Source organism: Thalassophryne amazonica, chromosome 8, assembly GCF_902500255.1.
Source record: "Thalassophryne amazonica chromosome 8, fThaAma1.1, whole genome shotgun sequence".
NCBI classification, from domain to species: domain Eukaryota; kingdom Metazoa; phylum Chordata; class Actinopteri; order Batrachoidiformes; family Batrachoididae; genus Thalassophryne; species Thalassophryne amazonica.
Genome location: NC_047110.1, coordinates 1,723,201 through 1,745,667, shown reverse-complemented (window position 1 = coordinate 1,745,667; position 22,467 = coordinate 1,723,201). Strand labels below are relative to the sequence as shown.

Here is a 22,467-nt window from a genome sequence, read left to right as displayed (position 1 = left end):
GACGGAGCCGGGCGGCTACCGGATTTACCACCTGGTCCTCAACAAAAGGTCTGATGTAATGGCGAGCCAGCTTCGTGGCGTCTGTCTCAAGGGGTATGTCCCGGGTTGATAGTTGGGGTGGGAGCCCGATGCTGGTCAGCATGGCCCTGCGTCCGGGTCCAGGTCTTCAGTAGGGCAGAGTGGGTGGTTTTCCACACCCGACGGCATCTCCTGAGGTGGAGCTGCACTGACGGGATGGAGACCTCGGATTCCTGGGAAGGGAAGAGAGGTGGCTGATAGCCCAGGGAGGCCTCGAAAGGAGAGAGTCCAGTGGCTGAAGAGACTTTGGAGTTGTGTGCATACTCCACCCAGGGCAGGTGTAGGCTCCACTCCATCGGGTGGGCGGCGGAGTTGCACTGTAGGGTGGTTTCAAGGTCTTGATTGGCCCGCTCTGCCTGCCCGTTGTTCTGAGGATGAAACCCGGACAACAGGCTGACTGAGGCCCCAAGAGCAGCACAGAAACTTTGCCAGACTTGCGAGGTGAACTGAGGCCCACAGTCAGATACGATGTCCAGAGGTATGCCATGCAGCTGGACGACGTGGAGTATTAGAAGGTCAACGGTCTCCTGGGCAGTTGGTATCTTTGGCAGGGGCACGAAGTGGGCTTCCTTGAAGAACCGATCCACGATTGTGAGGACGACTGTGTTGCCCTGGGATGGAGGAAGTCCGGTGATGAAGTCTATCCCATGGGTGATGTGTGACCATGGGCGTCCAGGATTCGGGAGATGTCACAGGAGCCCAGCTGGAGGTTGTGTGAAGTCTTCCCTCGAGAACAGACTGAGCAGGCTTGGACAAATTCCCTCACGTCGGCCTGTGCCGAGGGCCACTAGAAGCGGCAGTGAAGGGGGTCCAGGGTACGGTGGACCCTAGGATGGAAAGACAGTTTTGAAGAGTGGCAGAATTGGAGAACGGGCCTCGGGTGGAACAAAAAGCCAACTGGGCGGCCCTTCCCTGGGATCCGGATGGTGGGTGAGGGTTTCCTGGATGGCTTGCTCGACATCCCAGGTCAGTGTCCCCACAATCATGGATCGGAGTCTTGAGTGGGTCCTTTGTGGAAGAAAACTGACGAGAGAGGGCATCTGGCTTGGTGTTTTTGCTGCCAGGACGGTAGGAAATGGAGAAGTTAAACCTACCAAAAAATAACGACCACCTGGCTTGCCGGGAGTTCAAGCGTTTGGTAGACTGGATGTGTGGATTGCGGTGGTCTGTCCAAACAATGAACAGGACTGCCGCCCCCTCCAGCCAATGTCTCAACTTGGTTACCGCCTCCTTAATGGCCAAAAGTTAAAATGCAAAAGCAAAATGTGCGTGGTTATCTAGACATGTGGAGACCGGCCCGCTCAGCGGTGGAACCAGGGGAACCGCAGCCCAGATGTCTTCAGTTCTGATGGGATGGATCTGGAGCCAGGTGGCTGCCTGCAAGCTGTTGACATGGCTGGAGAGGAGACACAGATGGGTGAATGCTGAGCCAGTCACTTCCAGAAGTGATTATTTACATTTTACATTATTTACATATTTACTGTGGAAGATTAGCTGAGTTTCTGGTGAAGATGGAATGAGGAGCCGGGGTTCATATGCAGGTGCTGATTAGATGGAGATCAGGTGTGTCGATCAGCTTTAGGCGTGCCACCTGTGCAGAGGAAAGAGAGAGAGAGAGGAGCAGGAGGAACAGAGCAGACAGCTCACAACACTCTACATTCTTTGGAGGTGGGAAAACTTTCAACTTCGACAGCGAATCAAACTCAATCAAATCATACTTATTTGCCTGACTGTATGTACAATGACAGTAACGACCCCTCTCCTCTTTGTCATGTTTCTATTCATAAATCAGCATCAGAACATCACAGAGGTTCAACCACTTCCTGAAACACTTCCTGCAAGAGGCTGCGCTCAGACATTCTGACTCAAACACACTCGTCAAGACTCATAAACTCTAAAAGCAGAGTCCTGTCAATTTGAAAACACTTTTTTCAAATCAGTTTTCATGACAAAAGGATTTTAGTAATTATATGACAAGTCCAGCAGTAAGCAGAGGCAGGTAAGTGATTTATTTGAACAATATCCTGTTTTGGAACGTTCCAGATCTCTGCTGTGTTGTTGACAGCAGCCAGCAGTGCTGCACTGCATGGCACATTTTTTTAATTTGTTATATATTGTTTTAATTTTTTTATATATTGCACTTCTTCTGCAATTTTAAGACTGTGATTAACCTATTTCTCAGATCAGAACAGCTCATCCACATGAATAAAGGTGTGTATTCACATGGATGAACTGCTCTGTGTACGTCTGTCAGATCTCAGAAGTTCATCAGAGTAGATCTTTTTTTAATATTTGATTTAAGACCAGCTACTGTGTGTTTTTTCCTCAGGTAAAACTGGAGTTGTGTTAGGAAGGGCATCTGATTTAAACGTGACAAATCCCACTGTGAATCCGGACTGGATCTGTTGTGGCGTCTCTGACCAAAAATGTGGACAGCTGAAAGACAAAACAACATTCACTAAAGATTTGAAGATTTCTAAAAACATAGTTCATATTTTCAAGCTTAGGGCCAAAGTATTTTTTCCCTACAAAGTTCCAGACAAATATCTGTCTCCCATTCAGCTGAGATTGATGAGATCTCAAAGCTGAGATTGTTCTTACCGTTTTGATGTGCAACACATGAGCATTATGCTAAAAGAAAGGTGTTGTGGCTGGGGTGCCTGGCTGGCTTTTGTTTGTCTTCTGTTTTCTGTCTTTTGTTTTTCCTTCCAGGTGGCATGCGTTCAGTACTGAGTGGCTGTGTGGCTGAGTTATTAGGACCTCACCCTGATCACCTGAGGCTGGTCATGTGCAGCTCATCAGGACTCACAGCTGTGGTGCATCTTTATGGATTGGGGCATGGTTGCATTTAAGTCTGGAGTACACAGTGTGCATTTGCCAGAGACTCGACCTTGTGACCAGATGGGTGAGATCGACATTTAGAGAACCATCTCATCATCATGGACGCAGAGACCGTACCAGGTTTGATGCCATGGTCTGTGAAAGAAGAGGGGGTGAGGTCTCACGCTCGTCAGCACACTTCCTGAGGTACTTTAGGTTTTGTGACTAACATGAGTACAGTCAGTAAATGTGGTGTCCCTCACACCTTATTATATTGAGGTTTCTTCCTGTTAAAAGGGAGTTTTTCCTTCCCACTGTAGCCAAGTGCTTGCTCACAGGGGGTCGTTTTGACCGTTGGGGTTTTACATAATTATTGTATGGCCTTGCCTTACAATATAAAGCGCCTTGGGGCAACTGTTTGTTGTGATTTGGCGCTATATAAAAAAATTGATTGATTGATTGATTATGTTAGTCGTTTAATCAGCTTCCACTGCAGTGGAGAATTGAACTGGGTGTTCCATGCCTGCAGGGTGGGAAGCTGATTGGTGATTAAGCCAGGAAGTGTTTGCTGTTTATGTACACCTTTGAGTGGTTTCTCTGTGTGTGGAGTGGTGGACTCACATGATGGTTTCTTCTTTCACAGACTCGGTTGGTCGCGGCCACCTGGGGGGTGTCGGCGGGGTCCTTGGGTCCGAACTGTTCTGGCTCCGGACCGTTTGTGCTGCTGGGAGCGCACTGTTCTTCCACCTCGCCAGACCGCGCACTTATTTGTTTAGCACTCACTGTTATGTCATTAAATTCTGTTATCCTTTGAACCGTGCTCTGTTTCCTTTATACTGGGTCCTACTTCAAACGCTGGTCGGTACTCCGACTGCGTCCGACACATAACAAAAGGTATAGTAAAACTGAGAAAATATTCTTGGGCCTCAGAGGGTTAAAATGGTTCAAAATCAGCACAGAACTAGAGGTAGGGAATCACCATTTGAAGTACCAAGAGTATATCTGTTTTTATGTAGTATATTTCAAAACCAGTCATCATGTGTATTTAATGGACAAAACTGGTGGTCAGAAATAAATGCAAACAGAAACATTTTGTTTTAAAAATATTTTTAAAATGTTATTTGGCAACAAGAACAAAACAAAATACTTTTATAAAATGAAACAAAAATCCTGACATAAAATGTGTGCTGCACACAGTTGTTGGTACCCTTTTGATAAATTTACAGTAAATCATCAATTTTCAAGCCAGTTTTCTTTAGACAAGAATAAACACATGAACATTCAAAAGTCTTAGATGTCATTTCCATCAGTCTTTAAGAAATACAAACAGTCTGGTACTGTACGGTAAATCTGTCTGGAGAAGGCAGTTCTCAGAAACCGAGTGACTATGTAAGAAGGTGAAGAGTGAGGAAAGCCAGCAAGACACCCAGACAGCCCAGACGAAGTTATAGGCTTCTGTGGCTGTGACTGGAGACATTGTGCACAGTGTAACTGGGTTCATTCTCTCCGGTTACAAATTTGGAGGTTTGTTTGGTAGAGGGGAAAAAAAAATGTGCATTTCATTTATTGTCACTTTTTTAATCCTGTTGTTCTGACTTGGTAAAAGCATCACTACAGTCATTTAAGACTTTCATTTTAAGGCAGTCTTAAAATCTAAGCATTATGTTTTTATCCCACCTAATCATTTCAACTCCATGTTTGACAGGTTACCAATAACTCCATCTTTCACTCACAATAGATGTCAAAGACTTTGACAGTGTGGAGACACAGGTTGATGGGATTCTTTCCTCCAGAATTACTGCAGTGTTCTGTTTACTGGTCTGCACCACAGTACTACAGCGTTTTTGCCATGTGGTACATTTCTCCGGCATTTAGGCGCCACGGTGGTGAGGTTCCCAGCAGCAGGAGAACATCCAGGGAACACCCAGACTTCATGTGGCTGCGCTTCGGAGGGGTGAGGATGAGTTCAGTGTCTGCCTGGCCAGTTGTCATTCAGGACCAAAGATGGTTCCATTGGGTGGTGGATGTGGTGATGCCAACTAGCACTTGACCGACTAGTACATGAAGTCTTCAGCTGGTCCAGAATACACCTATTGACAGTAAAAAAAAAAAAGTACGGTCATATTACCTGTGTTTTCTTCAATGCACTGGTTTCCTGCTTATGTTAGATCAGATTTTGATGTTCTGATATTAATTTAGGGACAAATCAAAGATCATGCACCCTCTTATCTCACAGACCTTGCAGAGCCTTATGTACCTGCCTGTGCTCTGTGTTTGAATTCCAAAGGTGAAAAAGAAGTCAGCTGGTTTTACAGCTTCCTCTGATCTTGTAGTTCCTCCAGAACACTTTGCCAGCTGACACCAGACAATCACCTTGTCTTCAGTTCTGGGCTTCAGACGTGGTCCAGTTGGGTATTAATTCACCAATAAACTATATATTATAATTTTATCCTGCATTCCCTGTAATTTGAATGAATGAATTTGCTTTGTGTTTTTGATACATTTTATGTTGTTTGTATTTGTGAACACGTCCACTGTGTCCGAGCTGTTCAGGTCCTGTGGGTGTGATGGACATCGAGCAGGAGCTTCCTTTGATTGGTGACTTTTGTTGCATGTTGGAGGAGCCGTTTGAGTGCAGGATGCTCACTGGGGGTGGCTGGTGCTGCTGATGGAGGAGGAGTGTCGTGACACGGCCCTCAGCCTGCACCAATGGACTGCAGGGTCCAGATCAACTCCCATTTCACACAAATCTACTTCAAAACTGGTTCAGGACATCAGGGATCAGTTCTGTCCCAGCTGAGGAGGAGCTCTGTCTCAGTATTTCATAAGGTAAGTGGAAAAGCCGTCCTGTGGTTAATGTGTATAACATGAAGGTTTCCCTGGTGGCTTCAGTGCTGCATCATGACTGATGGATGATTCCAACTTGACTGAGTTCATTCTGAACTTTAAATATTCTGTTGGTGTGAATCAATGAAGAGAGAAATATAAAAGTTGAGTGTTAATCAATCGATCAATTTTATTTATATAGCGCCAAATCACGACAAACAGTTGCCCCAAGGTGTTTTATATTGTAAGGCAAAAGCCATACAATAATTACAGAAAAACCCCAACGGTCAAAACGACCCCCTGTGAGCAAGCACTTGGCGACAGTCGGAAGGAAAAACTCCCTTTTAACAGGAAGAAACCTCCAGCAGAACCAGGCTCAGGGAGGGGCAGTCTTCTGCTGGGACTGGTTGGGGCTGAGGGAGAGAACCAGGAAAAAGACATGTTGTGGAAGAGAGCAGAGATCAAATACTAATGATTAAATGCAGAGTGGTGCATACAGAGCAAAAAGAGAAAGAAACACTCAGTGCATCATGGGAACCCCCCAGCAGTCTAAGTCTATAGCAGCATAACTAAGGGATGGTTCAGGGTCACCTGATCCAGCCCTAACTATAAGCTTTAGCAAAAAGGAAAGTTTTAAGCCTAATCTTAAAAGTAGAGAGGGTGTCTGTCTCCCTGATCCGAATTGGGAGCTGGTTCCACAGGAGAGGAGCCTGAAAGCTGAAGGCTCTGCCTCCCATTCTACTCTTACAAACCCTAGGAACTACAAGTAAGCTTGCAGTCTGAGAGCGAAGTGCTCTATTGGGGTGATATGGTACTATGAGGTCCCTAAGATAAGATGGGACCTGATTATTCAAAACCTTATAAGTAAGAAGAAGAATTTTAAATTCTATTCTAGAATTAACAGGAAGCCAATGAAGAGAGGCCAATATGGGTGAGATATGCTCTCTCCTTCTAGTCCCCGTCAGTACTCTAGTTGCAGCATTTTGAATTAGCTGAAGGCTTTTCAGGGAACTTTTAGGACAACCTGATAATAATAAATTACAATAGTCCAGCCTAGAGGAAATAAATGCATGAATTAGTTTTTCAGCATCACTCTGAGACAAGACCTTTCTAATTTTAGAGATATTGCGTAAATGCAAAAAAGCAGTCCTACATATTTGTTTAATATGCGCATTGAATGACATATCCTGATCAAAAATGACTCCAAGATTTCTCACAGTATTACTAGAGGTCAGGGTAATGCCATCCAGAGTAAGGATCTGGTTAGACACCATGTTTCTAAGATTTGTGGGGCCAAGTACAATAACTTCAGTTTTATCTGAGTTTAAAAGCAGGAAATTAGAGGTCATCCATGTCTTTATGTCTGTAAGACAATCCTGCAGTTTAGCTAATTGGTGTGTGTCCTCTGGCTTCATGGATAGATAAAGCTGGGTATCATCTGTGTAACAATGAAAATTTAAGCAATGCTGTCTAATAATACTGCCTAAGGGAAGCATGTATAAAGTGAATAAAATTGGTCCTAGCACAGAACCTTGTGGAACTCCATAATTAACCTTAGTCTGTGAAGAAGATTCCCCATTTACATGAACAAATTGTAATCTATTAGATAAATATGATTCAAACCACCGCAGCGCAGTGCCTTTAATACCTATGGCATGCTCTAATCTCTGTAATAAAATTTTACGGTCAACAGTATCAAAAGCAGCACTGAGGTCTAACAGAACAAGCACAGAGATGAGTCCACTCTCTGAGGTCATAAGAAGATCATTTGTAACCTTCACTAATGCTGTTTCTCTACTAGGATGAATTCTAAAACCTGACTGAAACTCTTCAAATAGACCATTCCTCTGCAGATGATCAGTTAGCTGTTTTACAACTACCCTTTCAAGAATTTTTGAGAGAAAAGGAAGGTTGGAGATTGGCCTATAATTAGCTAAGATAGCTGGGTCAAGTGATGGCTTTTTAAGTAATGGTTTAATTACTGCCACCTTAAAAGCCTGTGGTACATAGCCAACTAATAAAGTAGATTGATCATATTTAAGATCGAAGCATTAAATAATGGTAGGGCTTCCTTGAGCAGCCTGGTAGGAATGGGGTCTAATAGACATGTTGATGGTTTGGATGAAGTAACTAATGAAAATACCTCAGACAGAACAATCTGAGAGAAAGAGTCTAACCAAATACCGGCATCACTGAAAGCAGCCAAAGATAACGATACGTCTTTGGGATGGTTATGAGTAATTTTTTCTCTAATAGTTAAAATTTTATTAGCAAAGAAAGTCATGAAGTCATTACTAGTTAAAGTTAAAGGAATACTCGGCTCAATAGAGCTCTGACTCTTTGTCAGCCTGGCTACAGTGCTGAAAAGAAACCTGGGGTTGTTCTTATTTTCTTCAATTAGTCAGCATGGCTACAGTGCTGAAAAGAAACCTGGGGTTGTTCTTATTTTCTTCAATTAGTCAGCATGGCTACAGTGCTGAAAAGAAACCTGGGGTTGTTCTTATTTTCTTCAATTAGTGATGAGTAGTAAGATGTCCTAGCTTTACGGAGGGCTTTTTTATAGAGTAACAGACTCTTTTTCCAGGCTAAGTGAAGATCTTCTAAATTAGTGAGACACCATTTCCTCTCCAACTTACGGGTTATCTGCTTTAAGCTGCGAGTTTGTGAGTTATACCACGGAGTCAGGCACTTCTGATTTAAAGCTCTCTTTTTCAGAGGAGCTACAGCATCCAAAGTTGTCTTCATTGAGGATGTAAAACTATTGACGAGATACTCTATCTCACTTACAGAGTTTAGGTAGCTACTCTGCCCTGTGTTGGTATATGGCATTAGAGAACATAAAGAAGGAATCATATCCTAAAACCTAGTTACAGTGCTTTCTGAAAGACTTCTAGTGTAATGAAACTTAACTTATTAACTTAACTTATTACTAATTAAAGCTCTGTCTGGGTTTTTGATTAATTAATAAGCTGGAATGGAAGATTGCTGCTAATCCTCTGCCTCGGCCCGTGCTACGAGCGTTCTGGCAGTTAGTGTGACTCGGGGGTGTTGACTCATTTAAACTAACATATTCATCCTGCTGTAACCAGGTTTCTGTAAGGCAGAATAAATCAATATGTTGATCAATTATTATATCATTTACTAACAGGGACTTAGAAGAGAGAGACCTAATGTTTAATAAACCACATTCTCATTAGCAAGGTCCTTTAACAAGCTCTAGAATAGAATTTAAAATTCTTCTTCTTACTTATAAGGTTTTGAATAATCAGGTCCCATCTTATGTTAGGGACCTCGTAGTACCATATCACCCCAATAGAGCGCTTCGCTCTCAGACTGCAGGCTTACTTGTAGTTCCTAGGGTTTGTAAGAGTAGAATGGGAGGCAGAGCCTTCAGCTTTCAGGCTCCTCTCCTGTGGAACCAGCTCCCAATTCAGATCAGGGAGACAGACACCCTCTCTACTTTTAAGATTAGGCTTAAAACTTTCCTTTTTGCTAAAGCTTATAGTTAGGGCTGGATCAGGTGACCCTGAACCATCCCTTAGTTATGCTGCTATAGACGTAGACTGCTGGGGGGTTCCCACGATGCACTGTTTCTTTCTCTTTTGCTCTGTATGCACCACTCTGCATTTAATCATTAGTGATCGATCTCTGCTCCCCTCCACAACATGTCTTTTTCCTGGTTCTCTCCCTCAGCCCCAACCAGTCCCAGCAGAAGACTGCCCCTCCCTGAGCCTGGTTCTGCTGGAGGTTTCTTCCTGTTAAAAGGGAGTTTTTCCTTCCCACTGTAGCCAAGTGCTTGCTCACGGGGTCGTTTTGACCGTTGGGGTTTTACATAATTATTGTATGGCCTTGCCTTACAATATAAGGCGCCTTGGGGCAACTGTTTGTTGTGATTTGGCGCTATATAAAAAAAAAATTGATTGAATTGATTGATTGATTTAACTGTTTTAGTCTGTGGTGCAGTTGAAGGTGCTATATTATTTTTTCTTTTTGAATTTTTATGCTTAAATAGATTTTTGCTGGTTATTGGTGGTTTGGGAGCAGGCACCGTCTCTACGGGGATGGGGTAATGAGGGGATGGCAGGGGGAGAGAAGCTGCAGAGAGGTGTGTAAGACTACAACTCTGCTTCCTGGTCCCAACCCTGGATAGTCACGGTTTGGAGGATTTAAGAAAATTGGCCAGATTTCTAGAAATGAGAGCTGCTCCATCCAAAGTGGGATGGATGCCGTCTCTCCTAACAAGACCAGGTTTTCCCCAGAAGCTTTGCCAATTATCTATGAAGCCCACCTCATTTTTTGGACACCACTCAGACAGCCAGCAATTCAAGGAGAACATGCGGCTAAACATGTCACTCCCGGTCCGATTGGGGAGGGGCCCAGAGAAAACTCCAGAGTCCGACATTGTTTTTGCAAAGTTACACACGATTCAGTGTTAATTTTAGTGACCTCCATTTGGCGTAAGCGGGTGTCATTACTGCCGACGTGAATTACAATCTTACCAAATTTACGCTTAGCCTTAGCCAGCAGTTTCAAATTTCCTTCAATGTCGCCTGCTCTGGCCCCCGGAAGACATTTGACTATGGTTGCTGGTGTCGCTAACTTCACATTTCTCAAAACAGAGTCGCCAATAACCAGAGTTTGATCCTCGGCGGGTGTGTCGCCGAGTGGGGAAAAACGGTTAGAAATGTGAACGGGTTGGCGGTGTACACGGGGCTTCTGTTTAGAACTACGCTTCCTCCTCACAGTCACCCAGTCAGCCTGCTTTCCCGGCTGCTCGGGATTTTCTGGAAGGGAACTAACGGTGGCTAAGTTACCTTGGTCCGCACCGACTACAGGGGCCTGGCTAGCTGTAGAATTTTCCACGGTGCGGAGCCGAGTCTCCAATTCGCCCAGCCTGGCCTCCAAAGCTACGAATAAGCTACACTTATTACAAGTACCATTACTGCTAAAGGAGGCCGAGGAATAACTAAACATTTCACACCCAGAGCAGAAAAGTGCGGGAGAGACACAAGAAGCCGCCATGCTAAACCGGCTAAGAGCTAGTAGCTGCGCTAAGCTAGCGGATTCCTAAAAACACACAAAGTGAATAATGTGTAAATAATTTAGAGGTGATTCAACAGAGGGAGTGTTTTAGTTAAGGCACGTAAAGATTACACTGTGAAACAAATCATTATCTAGGTAACTAGATCAATCTAACTGCGCAGATTAAACAGCTAACAGATACAGAAAAACACCGCTGTGCTCCGGAACAGGAAGTGATACAATACCGCAGTGAGAGCCAACCACCAGTCCTATGCTGTTCTATGTTAGAACATAGAACGGCTGCTGAGGCTCGATGATCTTAATGTCTTGAAAAAATGACCTCATCAATAATGCAATTATGATTATTTGTGTCATGACGGTATTTAGTTTTGTGTGGCTGCGCTGCAGAGCCACTGTGTGTCTTTGTGCACAAAACTAACACAACTTCTCACATTATCGGCCTTCATATTCCACTTTAATTATTACTGATTACAATTGGTGGAATTTTTTAGAGCACTGGACTGTTTCTGTATGTTATCTGAACGATGGCCTCAGTCGTCCTGTGTGGAATCAAATTTCACAGAAATTAACCTCACAGTGTTTTGGGGGGAAAAAGAAGTTACACTTTCATGTTTCATTTTCACATCACTGTCTTTGAAATATAGCACATCAATATTTTCATCATTTTTTTGTTTTTCTTTGGTTTTTTGTTTTGTTTTATTTTTTTGTCAAATTTATTTTCACCAAATGTGATCTTCTCTTGCGTTCCAGCTTCTCTCACTAGAAGCTTGATGTTTAGTTTCTCATCTAAAAATCTATTATTTCAATTCAAATCAAATCAATTTTATTTATATAGCGCCAAATCACACCAAACAGTTGCCCAAAGGTGCTTTATATTGTAAGGCAAAAGCCATACAATAATTACGGAAAAACCCCAACGGTCAAAACAACCCCCTGTGAGCAAGCACTTGGCGACAGTGGGAAGGAAAAACTCCCTTTTAACAGGAAGAAACCTCCAGCAGAACCAGGCTCAGGGAGCCTGTTTGTTCAATTTGTTTATTGAAACACAAATGCACGTGAAGATGTTGAGCGTTTTTCTCCTCATTGTGATCCACTTGTCACTGCTGTTAACGTGTCATCATGAAACATGTTTGCACGTTGAGTGACAGCCTGCAGCATTATATAGCTGTCAATCAAATCAACCCGCGTCAGCCGTAACATCGCTGTCTTTTGCGTTTGTTCCAGACCCTGACAACTCTCATTGGGTTGAGATGAACGTCAATGGAGAAGATGGAGATAACGTTACGCAATCCAAGCGCCTGAATGGAACTGGTTTCAGTGTGACGAGCAGCGTTTATCCCACCAGAGTCAAACTCCACAGGCACAAATGGGAAGTGAAGCCCTCAGAGATGGCGAACAACACACTCAATCCCATCAGAGCCATTGTGGACGGGATGAAGCTCAGCCCAAACCCACATAAACCCATGATTGCACTTTCCATAGGTGAGCAGGTTCCCACACTGGAACAGTGATGGTCATAGGTGTCAAAGTGACTCCAGACAGGGCCGAGAGGCTGCAGGTTTTCTTTCTACACACCTGCTCCACCAGGTGATTTCACTGATGGACTGATTCCATCTGCTCACAGTGATGTTAATCACCTGCTGGAGCTGGTGGTTAGAAAGAAAACCTGCAGCCTCTCTGCCCTGTCTGGAGTCACTTTGACCCCCGACCCCTGTGGGTTACAGGCAGAGGCCGGTTCTTGCACACTTGTGGTTTGTTGGTTTGTTAGCAGAACTGTTTTCCACAGGATTGCTGTTGGCGTGGCTGATGGGCGGCGCGGCAGAACTTAGCATCTGACTGTTTGTGTGTACAGACGTAATGCTGATGTTGGAAGGGCTGAAGCGTTTAAAGTGCTGGTGTGAGAATGTCTGAAGGCATTTCCTGTGGCCTTTGCTCCTCAGGCGATCCCACCGTGTTTGGAAACCTGCCTACAGACGACGCAGTGCTTCAGGCCATGAAAGACGCCATAGACTCCCACAAATACAACGGCTACGCTCCCTCTGTCGGTAAGGCACATGGACCAAAAAATGTAGACTACCACACTCCAACAGCAAGTAAACATAGGTACATACACACAGTTTCTGGAACCAAAGGTACAGCTGGCAGCTTTTTGACCTTCTGGATCCTTCACACAGAGAAATAAGGGAACCGTTTTTGTACCAGAAGGCATATTTGTCAGGAAAGCACCCCAGAAGATACAGACATGGATCTTAAGGTGGTAACTATGACCTTTATTTAATTTTAAAGGTATACAAATATTACTGATCATCTTCAAGCATACATTGTTCGTATCTTACTCGGGTGGACCTGGAGTGACACATCACTTGTGCTTGCCTCTACTGGTGGTTGGCTCTCACTGCGGTATTGTATCACTTCCTGTTCCGGAGCACAGCGGTGTTTTTCTGTATCTGTTAAATCTGCGCAGTTAGATTGATCTAGTTATCTAGATTACGATTTGTTTCCCAGTGTAATCTTTACGTGCCTTAACTAAAGCACTCCTTCTGCTGAATCACCTCTAAATTATTCACTTTGCGTGTTTTTAGGAATCCACTAGGTTAGCGTAGCTACTAGCTCTTAGCCGATTTAGCATGGCGGCTTCTCCTGTCTCTCCCGTACTTTTCTGCTCTGGGTGTGAAATGTTTAGTTATTCCTCGGCCTCCTTTAGCAGTAACGGTACTTGTAATAAGTGTAGCTTATTCGTAGCTTTGGAGGCCAGGCTGGGCGAATTGGAGACTCGGCTCCGCACCGTGGAAAATTCTACAGCTAGCCAGGCCCCTGTAGTCGGTGCGGACCAAGGTAGCTTAGCCGCCGTTAGCTCCCCCCTGGCGGATCCCAAGCAGGCTGACTGGGTGACTGTGAGGAGGAAGCGTAGTTCTAAACAGAAGCCCCGTGTACACCGCCAACCCATTCACATTTCTAACCGTTTTTCCCCACTCGACGACAGACCCGCCGAGGATCAAACTCTGGTTATTGGCGACTCTATTTTGAGAAATGTGAAGTTAGCGACACCAGCAACCATAGTCAATTGTCTTCCGGGGGCCAGAGCAGGCGACATTGAAGGAAATTTGAAACTGCTGGCTAAGGCTAAGCGGAAATTTGGTAAGATTGTAATTCACGTCGGCAGTAATGACACCCGGTTACGCCAATCGGAGGTCACTAAAATTAACGTTGAATCGGTGTGTAACTTTGCAAAAACAATGTCGGACTCTGTAGTTTTCTCTGGGCCCCTCCCCAATCGGACCGGGAGTGACATGTTTAGCCGCATGTTCTCCTTGAATTGCTGGCTGTCTGAGTGGTGTCCAAAAAATGAGGTGGGCTTCATAGATAATTGTCAAAGCTTCTGTGGAAAACCTAGTCTTGTTAGGAGAGACGGCATCCATCACACTTTGGATGGAGCAGCTCTCATTTCTAGAAATCTGGCCAATTTTCTTAAATCCTCCAAACCGTGACTATCCAGGGTTGGGACCAGGAAGCAGAGTTGTAGTCTTACACAGCTCTCTGCAGCTTCTCTCCCCCTGCCATCCCCTCATTACCCCATCCCCGTAGAGACGGTGCCTGCTCCCAGACCACCAACAACCAGCAAAAATCTATTTAAGCATAAAAATTCAAAAAGAAAAAATAATATAGCACCTTCAACTGCACCACAGACTAAAACAGTTAAATGTGGTCTATTAAACATTAGGTCTCTCTCTTCTAAGTTGTTGGTAAATGATATAATAATTGATCAACATATTGATTTATTCTGCCTAACAGAAACCTGGTTACAGCAGGATGAATATGTTAGTTTAAATGAGTCAACACCCCCGAGTCACACTAACTGTCAGAATGCTCGTAGCACGGGCCGAGGAGGAGGATTAGCAGCAATCTTCCATTCCAGCTTATTAATTAATCAAAAACCCAGACAGAGCTTTAATTCATTTGAAAGCTTGTCTCTTAGTCTTGTCCATCCAAATTGGAAGTCCCAAAAACCAGTTTTATTTGTTATTATCTATCGTCCAGCTGGTCGTTACTGTGAGTTTCTCTGTGAATTTTCAGACCTTTTGTCTGACTTAGTGCTTAGCTCAGATAAGATAATTATAGTGGGCGATTTTAACATCCACACAGATGCTGAGAATGACAGCCTCAACACTGCATTTAATCTATTATTAGACTCTATTGGCTTTGCTCAAAAAGTAAATGAGTCCACCCACCACTTTAATCATATCTTAGATCTTGTTCTGACTTATGGTATGGAAATAGAAGACTTAACAGTATTCCCTGAAAACTCCCTTCTGTCTGATCATTTCTTAATAACATTTACATTTACTCTGATGGACTACCCAGCAGTGGGGAATAAGTTTCATTACACTAGAAGTCTTTCAGAAAGCGCTGTAACTAGGTTTAAGGATATGATTCCTTCTTTATGTTCTCTAATGCCATATACCAACACAGTGCAGAGTAGCTACCTAAACTCTGTAAGTGAGATAGAGTATCTCGTCAATAGTTTTACATCCTCATTGAAGACAACTTTGGATGCTGTAGCTCCTCTAAAAAAGAGAGCTTTAAATCAGAAGTGCCTGACTCCATGGTATAACTCACAAACTCGCAGCTTAAAGCAGATAACCCGTAAGTTGGAGAGGAAATGGCATCTCACTAATTTAGAAGATCTTCACTTAGCCTGGAAAAAGAGTCTGTTGCTCTATAAAAAAGCCCTCCGTAAAGCTAGGACATCTTTCTACTCATCACTAATTGAAGAAAATAAGAACAACCCCAGGTTTCTTTTCAGCACTGTAGCCAGGCTGACAAAGAGTCAGAGCTCTATTGAGCTGAGTATTCCATTAACTTTAACTAGTAATGACTTCATGACTTTCTTTGCTAACAAAATTTTAACTATTAGAGAAAAAATTACTCATAACCATCCCAAAGACGCATCGTTATCTTTGGCTGCTTTCAGTGATGCCGGTATTTGGTTAGACTCTTTCTCTCCGATTGTTCTGTCTGAGTTATTTTCATTAGTTACTTCATCCAAACCATCAACATGTTTATTAGACCCCATTCCTACCAGGCTGCTCAAGGAAGCCCTACCATTATTTAATGCTTCGATCTTAAATATGATCAATCTATCTTTGTTAGTTGGCTATGTACCACAGGCTTTTAAGGTGGCAGTAATTAAACCATTACTTAAAAAGCCATCACTTGACCCAGCTATCTTAGCTAATTATAGGCCAATCTCCAACCTTCCTTTTCTCTCAAAAATTCTTGAAAGGGTAGTTGTAAAACAGCTAACTGATCATCTGCAGAGGAATGGTCTATTTGAAGAGTTTCAGTCAGGTTTTAGAATTCATCATAGTACAGAAACAGCATTAGTGAAGGTTATAAATGATCTTCTTATGGCTTCGGACAGTGGACTTATCTCTGTGCTTGTTCTGTTAGATCTCAGTGCTGCTTTTGATACTGTTGACCATAAAATTTTATTACAGAGATTAGAGCATGCCATAGGTATTAAAGGCACTGCGCTGCGGTGGTTTGAATCATATTTGTCTAATAGATTACAATTTGTTCATGTAAATGGGGAATCTTCTTCACAGACTAAAGTTAATTATGGAGTTCCACAAGGTTCTGTGCTAGGACCAATTTTATTCACTTTATACATGCTTCCCTTAGGCAGTATTATTAGACGGTATTGCTTAAATTTTCATTGTTACGCAGATGATACCCAGCTTTATCTATCCATGAAGCCAGAGGACACACACCAAATAGCTAAACTGCAGGATTGTCTTACAGACATAAAGACATGGATGACCTCTAATTTCCTGCTTTTAAACTCAGATAAAACTGAAGTTATTGTACTTGGCCCCACAAATCTTAGAAACATGGTGTCTAACCAGATCCTTACTGTGGATGGCATTACCCTGACCTCTAGTAATACTGTGAGAAATCTTGGAGTCATTTTTGATCAGGATATGTCATTCAAAGCGCATATTAAACAAATATGTAGGACTGCTTTTTTGCATTTACGCAATATCTCTAAAATCAGAAAGGTCTTGTCTCAGAGTGATGCTGAAAAACTAATTCATGCATTTATTTCCTCTAGGCTGGACTATTGTAATTCATTATTATCAGGTTGTCCTAAAAGTTCCCTAAAAAGCCTTCAGTTAATTCAAAATGCTGCAGCTAGAGTACTGACGGGGACTAGAAGGAGAGAGCATATCTCACCCATATTGGCCTCTCTTCATTGGCTTCCTGTTACTTCTAGAATAGAATTTAAAATTCTTCTTCTTACTTATAAGGTTTTGAATAATCAGGTCCCATCTTATCTTAGGGACCTCGTAGTACCATATCACCCCAATAGAGCGTTTCTCTCTCAGACTGCAGGCTTACTTGTAGTTCCTAGGGTTTGTAAGAGTAGAATGGGAGGCAGAGCCTTCAGCTTTCAGGCTCCTCTCCTGTGGAACCAGCTCCCAATTCAGATCAGGGAGACAGACACCCTCTCTACTTTTAAGATTAGGCTTAAAACTTTCCTTTTTGCTAAAGCTTATAGTTAGGGCTGGATCAGGTGACCCTGAACCATCCCTTAGTTATGCTGCTATAGACGTAGACTGCTGGGGGGTTCCCATGATGCACTGTTTCTTTCTCTTTTTGCTCTGTATGCACCACTCTGCATTTAATCATTAGTGATCGATCTCTGCTCCCCTCCACAGCATGTCTTTTTCCTGGTTCTCTCCCTCAGCCCCAACCAGTCCCAGCAGAAGACTGCCCCTCCCTGAGCCTGGTTCTGCTGGAGGTTTCTTCCTGTTAAAAGGGAGTTTTTCCTTCCCACTGTAGCCAAGTGCTTGCTCCCAGGGGGTCGTTTTGACATAATTATTGTATGGCCTTGCCTTACAATATAAAGCGCCTTGGGGCAACTGTTTGTTGTGATTTGGCGCTATATAAAAAAATTGATTGATTGATTATTCACAAAAGCAATAAGCCCATCATACATAGCAAGAATGTGCAGAAATGAGCCTGACACAGAAAAAGATGCCCATAATCTGGACACAGTCTGGAGGGAAAGAGGCGTGTAGCCTGTGGGCAGATCCCATCCAGACTACCTTGTTCACACCTGCATGATCACATCCAAAGCATATTTAGACAACAGTTAGATGACACAGACTGCCATCAGACGGCCATAAAAGGCGCTGAAGACGGCCCGGTGTCCAAACGTCTGGATGGCAAACACGGGACGGAGTGAGAGGCAGTGCTGTGTTCCTGTCCTTTGCATAGTACCTGATGGTACTGGACACGAAAGTACAACCAACATATGGGCCGGACTCACGCCATATGTGTCCAAGTCGGCATCGGTGCGGTCACTCACTCACTCACTCATGCAATCACATCTGCGAACGGGAACAACTATGTAGACTGCTCAGAGACTGCTGTCCATCCATCTTCAGTGTGCACCTCAACACTTCCCCACTGTGGCCACATGTGTCTAATCTGACGTCAGACAACCAGTGTGTGTGTGATGGGGTATTAGTAAGAACATTTGCACTAGTTGAAGGATGGACCATACAATAGATATGTTTCATGCATGAAAACATTCCTTATCATTTTTATTTATTAGTTATTATTTATTTGTATTTAGGATTGGAAATGCCATTTGGTATGTTCCTTCATTCAGCAAATGCAAATATTCTTTCAACTGGAGAAATGGAAATCATTCATTATTTGTTTTATATGACACTTCAATAGATCCGCTTCATTTGATCTTTACTGAACATTAGACAGTGGGACCCAGTAGGTCACTCTGCTCTGCAGGACCCGCTGACAAACCGCTGACTTCAGAGACAGCGAGAGCTGCTGCTGCACGGAGGAGTCTGGTAGTGTGTGTAGAAACTCACGTCTGCTGTCTTCAGTCCAGAAAAAATAATCTCTAAAAGAAATTTGACATTGCTTCAACATCTGATTAAAAAAAAAAAATGCCCCCACGAACACCACACCTGCTGGATTGATCTTTTCCTCGTGTCATGGAAGCTTTTTCACAAGAAGCTAATGGAGTCTTGTTAAATTTGAGTGTCAAGCACATTGCATCGTCATGGAGATGTGCAATAGTGCAAAACAGACGGAGAAAAGTGCACAGATTGTACCAAAAATGCATGCTAGAGAAAACAGCCATGTTGTGGACAAATTAAAAGACAAGGATCTATTCAGGTTTCATATCATGGATTCTGTTTCATATTTTGCCCCCTAATATGATAACTAAGTATAGAGATGGTGCAAACTGTTCCATTTTAAAGCCCTATTAGTTGCCTTTGTAATCCACTGACTCATACCAGGGTGCAGCTGCCACCCTGGATGGCCACCATACATTTCTTTGGAGGACATAGTGCACTGAGGCTGGATTGTATGCAGAGCTCTAGTCATTTTGGTGCCCGAGGTGAGATTATGGTTTGCCCCCCACCCCAACCCGTCCGTGCACATGCACCACCCCAAGCATTAATGTACAACAGCTGTATGACAAACTTTAAAGGTTTAATTGTTGATCAAACACACAACACACAAGCAAACACACACTAAAATAACATAAATAACAATAAAAATAATTAAGTGAAATAACATCGATAAAACCAGAGTTTCTGTTCAGGTTTTGTGCAAATATGTAGAAAGTCCTGACAGCTTCCACAATATGAATCATAAATATGTGCTCAGTTCAGACAATACAAAACAGTGCAATATCAGGGTTTTTTTTTTTTTTTTTCTTCACAACAACATAAATGTAAATGGTGCTTTGGTCAGTGAATACTTGGCACTTGTATTTGGTAACAACAGGTCTTATAGAAGCACAATGTGCAAACAAGACAACTAAAAACTACATTATAGCAATAAAAGTTCAATATATTACATTTATATAGCACCAAATCACAACAGAGTTGCCTCAAGTAGTCCCGCAGAGTCTGGGCCGGTACGTAAGGTTTAATTAGGTCAGATAAGTAGGGAGGTGCCAGTCCGGGAATAATTTCATAGGTTAATAGCAGAACCTTAAAATCTGATCTCACTGGGACAGGAAGCCAGTGAAGAGACGCCAAAATGGGTGTAATGTGGTCAAACTTTCTGCTTCGTGTCAAAAGTCTGGCAGCAGCATTTTGAACCAATTGGAGAGCCCTAATGCTGGACTTGTTGTGTGGGCCGCTGAAGAGGAGGTACTGCTGGCCCACCACCACCAGAGGGTGCCCTGTCTGGAGTGCGGGCTCCAGGCACCAGAGGGCGCTGCCGCCTCACAGGAGCAGCCAGGGTGACAGCTGTCACCCATCACCTGAGACGAGACAGCTGGTATCAATCAACAGGGAGGTATATCAGCAGGACGTCATCTCCACCTCATTGCCGAGATATCGCTCTACCAAGGAGGTAACGTATCCAGCCAAACAGATCATCTTTTGACCATTAAATACTTTTTGCCTTTACACAGAAAGAGAAAAGACAGCAGGAGACTGTATTTTGGATAAGTACTCACATTCCTGCACTCACCTGTATTTTCCTGACAAGAGGTGGAGGTGGTGTTTCCACCCTGTGTGTTGCTGGGTGCAGCCGCACCCACACCTGACTGTTTCTGTTCCTTGCCAGCAGTACCGGATCCGACAAGCGGAGGCAGTGGCCACCTGGGGTTCGGGACTTGGCGGCTCCAGTATCCCCGGGGTTCGGTGGCAGAGGAAATCGGGTGGTTCCGGTTCGACTCGGACAGACGACTCCTATCGTCGAGCCTGTCCACACGACACCTTTGGAATTCGGTTACTGCTGTATTTATAATCTGTTGTGTTTGTTGTGTGAGTTCACAACAGTAAAACTTTGTGGTTTGACTTTCTCCATTGTCCATTCATTTGCGCCCCCTGTTGTGGGTCCGTGTTCCTACACTTTCCCAACAGGATATCTCGGCCAACGTCATGGATCCCGAGGGGCGTCAACCGGCTGTTGAACGGCCAATGGAAGAACAGGACGCGCAGGCGTCCACAGGAGGGGTAATCGGTGAGTTGCAGCGGATCCTCACCGCTTTCACGACTCGGTTAGATTTAATGACCGAGCAGCATGTCCTCCTGAACCGCAGGGTGGAGGCCGCTGCGGCTCTCCCTCCCGTAGACCCTGTGCGTAACATTGACGTTCCACTGGTCGTTCAACGACCCCTCCCACCTTCCCCGGAAGCATACATAAGCCCCCCAGAGCCGTACGGAGGCTGTGTGGAGACGTGCGCGGATTTCTTTATGCAGTGTTCGCTCGTCTTCGCACAGCGTCCAGTTATGTACGCGACTGATGCTAGCAAGGTAGCTTATGTAATAAACCTGCTTCGCAGCGAGGCACGCGCTTGGGTTACAGCGCTCTGGGAGCAAAAGTCACGGCTCCTTCAGACATATGACGGGTTTGTGAGGGAGTTCAGAACCGTGTTCGATCACCCCAATAGAGGAGAAACCGCTTCAACTGTGCTACTGTCGATGAGACAGGGGCGTCGGAGCGCAGCTGCCTATGCAGTCGACTTCCGCATCGCGGCTGCGAGGTCCGGCTGGAATAGCGCTGCCCTCCGCGCCGCCTTTGTAAACGGACTGTCATTGGTTCTTAAGGAGCACCTGGTGGCTAAGGACGAACCGCAGGATTTAGATGGGCTCATCGATCTTGTCATACGGTTAGACAACCGGTTAGAAGAACGTCGGTGGGAACGAGACGAAGGGCGTGGCCGGGCACGCGCCGTCCCTCTCCTTTCCGGTTCCGACCGCGCTCCGCCTTCCCCACGCTCCACGGCCCCTGCGCTCCGTGGGGCCACAGCTCCCCCTACTGACGAAGCTATGGACACGAGTAGGGCAACATTTAGGGCACCAGACGCACAGAGACGGGCCCACGGAGCCTGTTTTGTTTGTGGTGCGATAGAGCACCATATCAACTCAATCAATCAACTTTTTTCTTATATAGCGCCAAATCGCAACAAACAGTTGCCCCAAGGCGCTCCATATTGTAAGGCAAGGCCATACAATAATTATGAAAAACCCCAACGGTCAAAACGACCCCCTATGAGCAAGCACTTGGCAACAGTGGGAAGGAAAAACTCCCTTTTAACAGGAAGAAACCTCCAGCAGAACCAGGCTCAGGGAGGGGCAGTCTTCTGCTGAGACTGGTTGGGGCTGAGGGAAAAAAACAGGAAAAAGACATGCCGTGAAGGGGGGCAGAGATCGATCACTAATGATTAAATACAGAGTGATGCATACGGAGCAAAAAGAGAAAGAAACAGTGCATCATGCGAACCCCCCCACAATCTACGTCTAAAGCAGCATAACCAAGGGATGGTCCAGGGTCACCCGATCCAGCCCTAACTATAAGCCTTAGCGAAAAGGAAAGTTTTAAGCCTAATCTTAAAAGTAGAGAGGGTATCTGTCTCCCTGATCTGAATTGGGAGCTGGTTCCACAGGAGAGGAGCCTGAAAGCTGAAGGCTCTGCCTCCCATTCTACTCTTACAAACCCTAGGAACTACAAGTAAGCCTGCAGTCTGAGAGCGAAGCGCTCTAATGGGGTAATATGGTACTACGAGGTCCCTAAGATAAGATGGGACCTGATTATTCAAAACCTTATAAGTAAGAAGAAGAATTTTAAATTCTATTCTAGAATTAACAGGAAGCCAATGAAGAGAGGCCAACACGGGTGAGATATGCTCTCTCCTGCTAGTCC

General features: G+C 44.3%; 1 protein-coding gene across 2 annotated transcripts in view; it reads left to right on the top strand.

Moving 5' to 3' along the window:
• Positions 1–1,944: 1,944 nt before the first annotated feature.
• The window catches only part of tat (tyrosine aminotransferase), a 110,277-nt gene continuing 89,754 nt past the window's right edge, over positions 1,945–22,467 (top strand). Inside the window, exons 1-6 of one of the 2 annotated variants that reach the window (XM_034175677.1) lie at positions 1,945–2,077; positions 4,604–4,668; positions 4,774–5,011; positions 5,186–5,727; positions 11,992–12,249; positions 12,708–12,812. In XM_034175677.1, the coding sequence (XP_034031568.1) occupies positions 12,018–12,249; positions 12,708–12,812 (337 nt within the window). In that variant the 5' untranslated portion in view covers positions 1,945–2,077; positions 4,604–4,668; positions 4,774–5,011; positions 5,186–5,727; positions 11,992–12,017. The remainder of the gene's footprint in view (positions 2,078–4,603; positions 4,669–4,773; positions 5,012–5,185; positions 5,728–11,991; positions 12,250–12,707; positions 12,813–22,467) is intronic. The other variant, XM_034175678.1, reaches the window with a different exon arrangement.